The sequence below is a fragment of the Leptonychotes weddellii genome, chromosome 16 (assembly GCF_054177405.1).
Source record: "Leptonychotes weddellii isolate Sample4059 chromosome 16, ASM5417740v2, whole genome shotgun sequence".
Classification (NCBI taxonomy): domain Eukaryota; kingdom Metazoa; phylum Chordata; class Mammalia; order Carnivora; family Phocidae; genus Leptonychotes; species Leptonychotes weddellii.
The window spans coordinates 4,227,716-4,237,772 of NC_138384.1; the positions used below are offsets into that span (position 1 = coordinate 4,227,716).

General features: G+C 60.1%; 1 protein-coding gene across 3 annotated transcripts; it reads left to right on the forward strand.

The window, feature by feature from the left end:
* The first annotated feature begins 943 nt into the window (after nt 1–943).
* Nucleotides 944–10,005, forward strand: TAF1C (TATA-box binding protein associated factor, RNA polymerase I subunit C). Of its 3 annotated transcripts, XM_006739793.3 has the most exons (15): nt 944–1,096; nt 3,177–3,315; nt 4,475–4,556; nt 4,744–4,841; nt 4,914–5,003; nt 5,094–5,167; nt 5,766–6,004; nt 6,150–6,266; nt 6,355–6,472; nt 6,565–6,636; nt 6,775–6,910; nt 7,092–7,235; nt 8,134–8,308; nt 8,380–8,517; nt 8,595–10,005. In XM_006739793.3, exons 2-15 carry the CDS (start codon nt 3,178–3,180, stop codon nt 9,521–9,523), a joined length of 2,550 nt encoding a protein of 849 aa, XP_006739856.1. In that variant the 5' UTR covers nt 944–1,096; nt 3,177; the 3' UTR covers nt 9,524–10,005. The 3 variants fall into 3 exon arrangements, with proteins under 3 accessions (XP_006739856.1, XP_081662436.1, XP_081662437.1); XM_081806310.1 differs by lacking the exons at nt 5,766–6,004; nt 6,150–6,266 and having other exon boundaries at nt 5,094–5,178; XM_081806311.1 differs by lacking the exons at nt 944–1,096; nt 3,177–3,315; nt 4,475–4,556; nt 4,744–4,841; nt 4,914–5,003 and having other exon boundaries at nt 5,094–5,178.
* Nucleotides 10,006–10,057: the final 52 nt, after the last annotated feature.

Genomic DNA, 10,057 nt, shown 5'->3' on the forward strand with positions numbered 1-10,057 from the left:
AACAGGAAACTCTGGGAGTGGGGCCCAGCAAACTAGTTTAATAAGCCCTCCAGGGCATACTGTTGCACACTCAAGTCTGAGAACTATTGGGTTAAGATAATGGTAAGATTTATGATTGCACGGGAGTTCTTAAAAGCGTGTCCCCCAGACAAGCACAATCAGCATCACCTGGGAATTTAGGAAGGCAAAATATCAGGTCCCACCCCACCCAGAAACTGTTTTACACCGCATTCAGGTGATGCGATGAAAGCTAGAATTTGAGAAGCGTATGACTAGAGCTATACTTTTTTTTTTTTTTAAAGATTTTTATTTATTTATTTGAGAGAGAGAGAATGAGAGACAGAGAGCACGAGAGGGAGGAGGGTCAGAGGGAGAAGCAGACTCCCTGCCAAGCAGGGAGCCCGATGCGGGACTCGATCCCGGGACTCCAGGATCATGACCTGAGCCGAAGGCAGTCGCTTAACCAACTGAGCCACCCAGGCACTCTATACTTTTTTTTTTTAATTTTATTTTATTATGTTATGTTAGTCACCATATGCCTAGAGCTATACTTGCTTGACCACTGGGAGCGCCTCATGCACTCCAGGGGTTACCGTACCCCTAGTAGTAAAGCCTGGCTTCATAGGGTATGAGAACAATTCACTGGATTTCTAGTCACTAATACAGTGCCTGGCTCATACTGGTGCTCAGTGAGTGTTTGTTGAATGAATTAACTTAATACTCAACAACAAGCCTTGAAACAGGAAGTCAAGCAGATACAGGATTCGAACCCGCGGTCACGCTGGCCTTACAGGTACGCAGACTTGACGGAACTGTACTTCCACTGCGCAAGGCGGCGCCTCCACTCCCATTCCCCCTCCGCCCGGGAGGTGGCGCTCTAGGGCGCCCGCGGAGGCCAGGCTAGGAGGCGGGACTTCCTGCCTTCGGGGGAGTACTTCCGGTCTGGCCCGGAAGACCGTTAATTTCCCCGGTGTTGCCGTTCTATCCCGGGCGTTGGAGTCGGGGCGTAGTTGGCCGGCTGCCTCGTGGCTCGTGGGTCGGCCGAGCGTCCCGCGCAGGTCCAAGTCCTCGACGAGCACAGCGGGACCTGGGCCACGTAAGCGCGCGCGCCGCCGGGACGGCGGGGGGGTGGGGTCCCCCGGCCGGGAGCGGAGCTCGGGCTTGGCCTTTGCGCGGGTCCGCGGGCGCCACGCTCTGTGAATTTGGGACACATCGCCCCACAGCTGCACGGTGGGTCGTCAGCTCCTACCTCACGGAGCGGGAGGACCCCACAAATGCAAAGCGTGGCGGCAGCTGTCCCGCACACAGAGCGGTTCCCGCGGGGCCTCTGCCGTGGTCGGGGGCTCCACCAGCGCCCTCTGCCTGCCTGGTTTTGTTTGAGGCTCATTCACTTCTGGGTTTGTTCTTTCAATTTATATGTACTAATTGTTGCAATGGAGCAAATACCGAGGCACTGGGAAGAAATGAAGTCCCTTTCCCATGGGGACTGTTAGAGCAGTTTGGAATCAGATAGTTTCATCTTTAAATATCTAATCACACACGTGCTCTGGGGGAAGGGTGCGGGTGTTGGGAGGAGAGAACCTGCGGGAGGCTTGCGGTCTGAAAATCTGAAGGATGAGTAGGATTTTGTAGTTGGATGGGAAGGGTGCTGGCGTTCATTCTAAGCGGAGAGATGGTTTGCAGGGAAAAGTATGGTGAGGAAATCCCAAAGGAGGTCAGTGTGATTGGAGCTCAGGCGCAAGAGAGGAGCTAGAGGTGAGCTGGAGCCGCTTGTTTGGAGACATGCGCACGCTGGTTTATCAGGGACGCAGCCACCGCTGCGAGGTGTGGGTGCTCATAACTGCAGTCAGGACCGTGCGTCCTGTGGTAGCCAGTGTTTCGCACAAGGATTCACTGAGCACTTCCTTGATTCGTGCCCTCTCCTGTTATGGGAAAGAGAGTGAGGGCTACAGCCGGACGCCAGGAACTCAGGAATGAATCAGATGACCAGTCCCTGCCTTAGGAGAGCTCCCAGTCTCAGGAAAGAGATAAGGCTGTACATGGAGACTGCAATTAGAGCGAGGCTGATGTGCCATAGGATACACCTGTTCGTTCATTGAGAAGCATTATTGGCTTTTACTGCGTGGCGGGTATTTTGCGCGGTGCTGAGAGTACGTGGATGTGTGCAGGTCACAGAATAAATCAGCCAAATGCAGTGGCAGTTCCAAGGGAAAAGATTTTTGTTTACCAAGGCTAATGCTGGTGTTTGCTTGTGGATGCCTGGGAGTGGAGTGGTGCAGAACTTGAGACTTTGAATTGGATGGGAGATCAAGCTGTTGGCCTTGGGGGTTTGCTGTTCCCCGAGCTTCAGTTTCTTGAACTCCAGAATAGGGAAAACAGACGAATAAAAGAGCTAGCCCATTGCTTGCAGCTGCTGGTGTTCAGAAAGTGAACCCTGCTATTATTTTTGTGGTTAATAAAAGAAGGGATGGTGTGGCTGCTTATTTTTCTAGAGCAGTTTGAATTTGGCAAAACGCTTTGACGTAAATTTACTGTTATTCAGCACAGGGTCAGTTGCATTTTCCACAAGGTACTATGCTTGAAAGTGGGAAGACAGCCGAATAAGACTCTGTCCTGGCTTTGGGGGAACTGGAGTTGGTCTTGGCAGTGTAACCTGGGGTGTAAGGTGCATGGTCTACCAACGAGTGATTGGAATACAGGAGAGCTACGGTAGAAGCTGCCCCCTCACCACCTGTGTGACTTCATCCGCCTCCCATTCTCCTCCCCGTTCATTCTGTGACCTCCCAGCTGTTTCTCACACTTTCCTACCCCAGGACTTCGGCACTTGCTGTTCGTTCTGCCAGGACCCCTCGTCCCAGTTGTCTGCATGGTTCTGTTCCTCATTAGGTTCAGGCCGTGCCAAATGCCCCCTTCTGAGCGAGGCTTTCCCTGGCTTCCGCTGCCCATCACCATTGCCATCCCCTGCCTCATGGTTGGTTGGTTGGTTGGTTTTAATATTAGTACTTATTAATATCTGGCAGTAGGCTGCATATCTGTTTGTTCTTTATTATCTATCTTCTGAAATAAAATATGAGATGTAGTCCTGTTAGGGCAGTTTTTACTCTCCCAGGAACCCTGGAAAGCACGCTCAGATTCAAGTTTCCGAGAAGGCGTGATGTGTGGTTCTTGTTTTCCAGGATGGACTTCCCCAGCTCCCTCCGACCCACGCTGTTCGTGACTGGCCCCCTTGGTCTGAGTAATGTCCCTGACATGTCCTTCATGTGTAGCTGGAGAGACGCCCTGACCCTGCCAGAGTCACTGCCCGAGAACTCTAAGGTGAGCGCAGCGGGGAGAGCCCTGGCTGTGGCCCCTTCCCGGCCCCCCCTTCCCAGCACTCACACCAGGTCTCGGGCTCGGGTGGGGTGCCATTGGCAGTAAGCTGCCAAGACGCAGGTGAGCCGGAATCTCCACTTGGGGTTGCCGGCGACGGCCGCTCTCCACAGAGGGTTTCCTGAGCGCGGGCTGCCGCCCCTCCCTCCGTCTCCCTCTCCTGCCTTTGCTCGGCCGATGCCCACTGATGAGCCCCTGCAGTGCACAGGGGGGCCTCATTAGGTCCCGGGAACCCAGTGTGAGGAAGTCAGAGGCATCCCCTGCCCTGTGGAACTTAGGGTTAGGGCCAGTGGGACCAAGCGACCAAAGGATAGAATCATCACCCTGTGTGATAAGAGCTCAGCCTGAAACCCAGAGGAGGCTCACATAGCACAGTGCGAATGAAGCCAGGGGAGGAGAGGCCTCCTGGGACAGGAAGGACAAGGGGCTTGCCCTGGAAGCCTAAGCCATCTGGCTCCCGCTTGGAGACAGGCTGCTTAAGGATGATGTCAGGCAGATGGGGGGGGCGGGGCGGGTCCCTGGCAAGGAAGGGCTTAATGTCCATTCAGTCTCCTCTGGAAGCCCAGCTTGCTGGCGCTTGTACCCCTGAGTGTTGGAGCTGAGTGGTCTTGGGCCGGCTCAGCCCTGGGGAGTGGAGTGGCCTGTGGGCTCCCCGAGTCAGCACGAGGTGTCCTGAGTGGAAGTGAGAATCAGGTGGCACAGGGTCAGCCAGTAATGGCCCAGGGCTGGGGGCGGGGCGGGGGGGGCGCAGCTCAGAGGCACGGGCTGGCCCCAGGCTCCCAGCCCTTCTCCTAACCCGCTGTTGCCCAGGGCGAGCCTCCCCGTGCCTCCACTGCTTCACCCCAGTGACTGTTGTACCAACGAGTTAGTAAGACACGTGCTTACAAATTAAAAAGAAATGAAGAGGCACCTGGCTGGCTCAGTTGGTAGAGGATGCAGCTCTTCATCTCAGGGTCGTGAGTTCAAGCCCCATGTTGGGCGTGAAGCCTACTTAAAACAAAAATTAAAAAACAAATAAAAAATTAAAAAAAAGACAATGTGTCAGCGCCCGCACCTGGCCTGGGACTGCACTGACTGTGTTCCTTTCGGGCTTGTGTTTCCTCAGAATGAGGCGCCACCCTTGGCCACAGGCCTACTCTGGGAGCCAGAGACCCCCGGACCCCTTCCTTTGCTGCCTCCTGGTCCCGGTAAGGGTCTTGGGCCCTGGGGCTCCCTTCCAAGCCATTCCCCCTGTCACTTCTGTCCCCCACCTCCCACCCAAAGGCCTTCCCTCTCCCTGCTGGTGACCTCCAGTCATCTGGGATACCTGGCCCCACTTCTGGGCCATCTCTGGTTCCCAAACAAACCCCTTCTCCAGCCTCACTCTTCCCTCAGATCCCTGGGACCCTGGGGTGACTGCCCAGGACCTGCTTTTCCGGGGAGCTTTCCCGTTCCGAAGGAAGCCCCAAGCTGTGCTGGACGTTACCGAGCAGGTGAGTAGCCCCACAGTGGGCAGTGCTGAGTGGTGGGGGCTGTGCGCGGTGACCCAGCCTCCTCTCCTGTAGCTCAGCCGCTTCCTGTGGGACCATGGGGACATAGCCTTTGCACCCCTGGGGAAGCTGATGCTGGAGAATTTCAAACTGGAGGGAGCACGGGTGAGTAACCTTTGTCCAGCCAGGAGAGGGGGCTCCCTACTTGTCGGGGTAACCTCGGGTGTGCGAACTTGACAAGGCCTTTCCACACAGAGCCGTTCTAAGAAGAAGACAGTGGTCAGTGTGAAGAGTCTACTCCAGGACCTCGGTGGACACCAGCCCTGGGGGCAAGTGGCTAGTGAGAAAGGACGGGCTGGGAAGGCCTAGCTGAGGTGATGTGGAAGCAGCCAGGGCACTGATCCAGGGTCCCCTCAGAGTTGTTTCCTCTGCCCCATGTGGTCAGGGGCCACAGTTCCTCACACCAAACTCCAGCTCTAAGTGGAAGGGGGAATTAGATTTATGGGCTGCAGGCATGGTTGCATCTAGGTGTTCACATAATGTTACTAGGGCTCTATCTCTTTATGTTCTCCTTCACTTGGCTTTGTTTGGCTTAATTCCTGGACATACTGTTCCTAAGTGGCAGTGAGATGGCTTATGATCTCAAGGAAGAAGCTAGTGTTTTTCCTGAGGCACCAGCAAAAGCCCTGGGAAGGGTGTGGTTGGTGTGGCCTTTGTGTCTGGCTCCTCCATGAGCCAATCACTGTGGCCAGAGGCAACCTATGACCACCCTAGCAGCAGGGATTAGGGTGGAATCATTTCCCAAAGGAAGAAATTCTAGGTTGATAAAAATATGCATCTACTGGCCTGGCCTCTCTTGGGATGGGACCTAGTCCTCCTCTCGGTCACCGTCACTGCCTGATCCTCCTGCCGTTCCCTCGTCCCCAGCTGCCCCTGGGCTTTCCTCAGCTACCGACAGCGCCGGTTCTCCATTGTCGGGGGCCCCGTCCTGGGCAAGTCAGTGGCCAGCCTCCTGGGGGAGCTGCTGCACGAGGAGCTGGCTATGCGGTGGGAGCAACTGCTCCTGGACGACGCATTCACCGGGGGCGCTTTGGCCTGGGTGCCCGGGGGGACGCCGCAGGTGGGACAGTTGGTCTACCCTGCGGGAGGTGCTCTAGACACGCTCTGTATCCTTTCGTAGGGGGCAGGAGGGGGTGGAGGAGGCTCCCTCTGGTGGAGGAGGTGCTCTCGGCATGGTCCAGGAGAATGGCAGGATGTTGGGGGACTTGCAGTGACCGGAGCTCATAGACTTGTCCTTAGCCAGAGGCCCAGGTTTCCAAGAGGTCAGTCTGCCCCCAGGCGGTGACCCTCAGGCTCTCGGGGACCCTGGCCACATCCAGCTCCGAGGACCTGTCCGGCAGGTGGTGACCCGCACTGTGCAAGGGGAATGTGAGTCCCCTGGACGCCTCCCTCCCCCTCTGCCTCCCTCCCTCCCTGACTGACTTGCTACCTAACTCTGACCCTCTCCATCCCACAGCCCTGCTGGCTGTCCGCTCTGACTACCACTGTGCCCTGTGGAAGGTCAGCAAGCAGGGGCGGGCCGCCCCTCTCCAGGTGCTGCAGGTCGGGAAGGGGGCCACAGGGATCAGCCTCAGGTGAGGGGCTCAGTCAGGCTGGTGTGCGCGGAGCTGGGTGTGGGAACGGGGTTGGGGGGGGGGGGTCCGCTGACCTTGCTTGTGCCCTGCAGCCCTCACCTGCCTGGGGAGCTGGCTGTCTGCAGCCGTTCCGGAGCCGTCTGTCTGTGGACCCCCCAGGATGGGTAATGCCCCTTTCCTGTGAAAATCCTCCACCGCTATAAACAGCTCCCCCCGAGCCCCAGCCCGTGCTCCCCATGCAACATGTCCTGGACCCCGGCCACCCCGACATCAGCCCGACATGGCTGGCCTATCTCCCCAAGGCTGCAGCAAGTCTACAAGGACCCTGAGACCCTTGTGTTCTGTGACCCCTCTCCTTGGCGTTGGGCAGACTTCACCGCTCATCCCCGGGTGCTGACTGTGGGGGACCGCACTGGAGTGAAAATTATTGACACTCAGGTGAGTGGAGGGGACCGTCCTAGGCATAGCAGTGGGACAGAGCAGATACGGGGCCAGGGATCTTCCCCAGAGGGCATGGAGAGCGGCAGGGCCATGAGCCTTGCCCGCCTGGTGAGGGGACTGGCGGGGGTCTTGGCACAGCCCCGGGCTGTGGGAGGGCTGACCTGGGTTTCTCCCCCAGGGCCCACCCGGCTGTGGTCTGCTGCTTTTCCGTGGCGGGGCAGAAGCAGCATGCCGGCAAGGGGAGCGGGTCCTGCTGAGCCAGTACCTGGGGGAGTGCGGCGCCGAGCCTCGACTGCCCACACTCCAGCTCATCTGTACCCAGGTGAGCAGCACCCTCCCCTCCTCTCCCCTGCGCACTGTCAGAGGGGACAACTCAGGCAAGACGGGCATTGGGAGACTCTGAGGAGTCTGGGGTTGGACTGCGTAACGGGTGGGTGGTTAAGGCCACATGGGGAGGGGCCGCTGAGCGGAGCTTTAAGGGGGCCCCACGGGGAAGGAGGAAAGGCATGGGGTGTCGGGCAGCGGGCTGTACAAAGTGGGCCAGTTTCCCTGTGCGCTGAGGAGAAGGGGAGGCGGTCTGAGGGTCTGTGCCCTCCCCCCCCCAGGAGCCTGGGGGTGTTGCCCGTGTGCCTCGGACACAGGTCCCAGGGCTGGACGGGTTCAGGGAAGGCCTGAGGCAGGCCAGGGGGGTTTCTGTGCCACCAGACGGCTCTGTACCTCTCCTGAGAGTCACTCCCATGGGGTGCTCCGGGTGATACACCGGGAAATGCCCCCCACGTGGTGCTCCATAGTGGGGACGGGGGTGGGGGCGTCAGGGGGTCACGGTGCCGGGACAGCTCTGGGGCTTGAACTCCCCTTGAGAGCCACACAGAGCAACTTGTCCCATCGGACACTTTGCTCATGCCTCAGTCACGCCCCCTTCGGTCATGGGGTCCCCCCACACACACATGCCCGCGCACCCGCCCTCATCGTGGCCTTCCTTGGTTGCTACAACCCCCGGTTTGTTCTCCCCTCGGTGCGGCCCCCCTCGGTCACAGCCCCCCTACAACTGCCCATTCGGCCCCATTGTAGCATCCTTCAGTCTGGCCTTGTCCCCACCACACGTCTCCCCCTTCACAGCCCTCCCCCTGCCCTGTCTCGTCCCCCCGCCCCAGTCAGGTTCTTCCTCAGTCACAGCCCTGCGTCTTGCTTCTTGTCGTCTTGTTTCCTGTCGCCCCCAGTTCTCGCTCTACCTGGTGGACGAGCGCCTCCCCTTGGTGCCCATGCTGAAGTGGGACCACGACCTCCCCTCGGCTCCCCTGTGGGCCCAGCTGCTGCCCCCGCCCTGCCCCGGCTACCCCCAGCCGCTGCTCCTGGGGGGCCAGGGCGGGCACCTGCAGCTGCTGCACCTCGCAGGTAAGAGTCGAGCAAGGGCGGGAGGCGGGCAGGAAGACGGGCAGGGCCTCAGCCGTTTCTCCTTCCTCCAGGAGAGGGGGCCTCCGCACCCCGGCTGGCGGGGCCCCCCCAGTCTCTCCCTTCCAGCAGCGACTCCCTCTCCGCGTTCCCCCTGCTGGAGCCCAAGAGTCAGTGGCGCCTGCAGGAGCGTCTGAAAGCGCCAACTATAGGTGCGCTGGGGCCAGGGAAAGGAGTCGAGGGGGGGCACTCCGCTGGGCCTTGGCGTCACTGTCACTCCCCTCTCCAGGGCTGGCTGCTACCATCCCATCGTCGGCTTCCAAGCCAGTCCTATCGCTCTTCCAGCTCTCGGCGGCTGGGGATGTCTTCCACCAGCACCTCCACCTCCAGGCAGACCCTGGGCCTCACTCCCGTGCCCCCGCAGCTTCCTGGACTCCCCAGGCCACTGCCTGCTGCAGCCGGTGGCTGAAGGCCCTGCTGGACGTGCCCCCGACCCCGCCTGTGTGGGCAGCACCCACCTTCTCCCACCGCCGTCTGCTAGGCTGCATGGAACAGAGGAAGGTGGAGCAAAAGGGGCCGGAGGGTCTCCGAGCGGCCATGGCTGCAGGGCGGCTGCTGCGGCAGAAGGACCTGGGCTCGCTCCCCTCCGCGGGGCCGCCCCCCGCCCCCGAGCCAGGCCCTGAGGATGAGCTCAGTGCACGTTTGGAGGCAGCCTGGGAAGGCCGGATGGCTGCCTGGTGGGAGAGGCAGCAGGGCAGGAGCTCGGGGCCTGGCAGACAGCCCAAGCGGCGCAAGCGCCGGACTCAGCTGTCCAGTACTTTCTCCTCGCTCAGCGGCCGCCTGGACCTCTCAGACGCCACCAGCCCCCCTCACAGCCCAGACCGGGCGTCCCCTGAGGCCAGGCCTCGGCCACCAGTGACCCCGCCCTCCCAGGAGTTGACTCAGGAGCTGTGGGCTCGGGGGGTCCCCTCGGAGCGGCAGCAGACTCTCCGCGACTACATGGCCAGGCTGCCGCTCCAAGAGGACACCCCACGAGGTGTCTGCTCCCCCCTCTCCGGGACCTCCAGCAGCCGGGCCACGCCCTCCAGGCCCCAGACCCTGCAGGATGGCACGGCCGAGCTGCCGCCAGGAAGGAACACCCGGAGAGGTGCCGCTGTGTCCTCCTCCCAGACCTCCAGGCAGCAGGTGCTGCGGAAGAAGCCCCGCATGGGCTTCTGAGGGTCCGGGGAAGCTGCTCCCCCAGCCCCGGGGAGCCCTTCATCCTGGGCCTGCTGCGCCTTCCGTGGTTGGAAGCTGGGGAGTGAAAAGAGCACAGGATCCAGGGCGCAGGCCTTTCTGCTTCCGGAGCGGCGGGGACAGCAACACTTGTTTCTCCTACTTGCGCTTTTGCTAGAAGATCATTCCAGAGGGCACGTTGAGAAGGCCCCAGTGGGCCTGTCCTGAAGGTTCGTGTCCTTGGGATTCCCTCCAGGGGGTGGGGGGCTGCACCGCACAGGAGCCGGGCCTGCCGCGTCCCCCACCCGCCCTCCGGACGCCGGGGTGACGTAAGGGCGTTAGCCCCTCGCGCCCGCGGGCAGTCCACAGCTGCTGGTGCTGCTGTTTGTGTTTGTTAAGCAGTTTCTGCCGTGATCCGGTGTTTTGTAGAGGGAGACGCTTTGGCCCCATGTTTCGGGAGTGAATAAACTTGGCAGCTGAACGGGGCTTGGCGTGATCGGTTTCTCGGGCCACAGCGCCCCCTCCTGCCGCTTGTGA

What these genes read in the sequence shown, in the direction of transcription:
- TAF1C (XM_006739793.3), top strand. Translation starts at nt 3,178, where the DNA reads ATGGACTTCCCCAGCTCCCTCCGACCCACGCTGTTCGTGACTGGCCCC. An exon ending in TTTGCTGCCTCCTGGTCCCG is followed by an intron (nt 4,557 to 4,743) that starts GTAAGGGTCTTG and finishes CTCTTCCCTCAG; the next exon opens with ATCCCTGGGACCCTGGGGTG. An exon ending in AGGTGCTCTAGACACGCTCT is followed by an intron (nt 6,005 to 6,149) that starts GTATCCTTTCGT and finishes CCAGAGGCCCAG; the next exon opens with GTTTCCAAGAGGTCAGTCTG.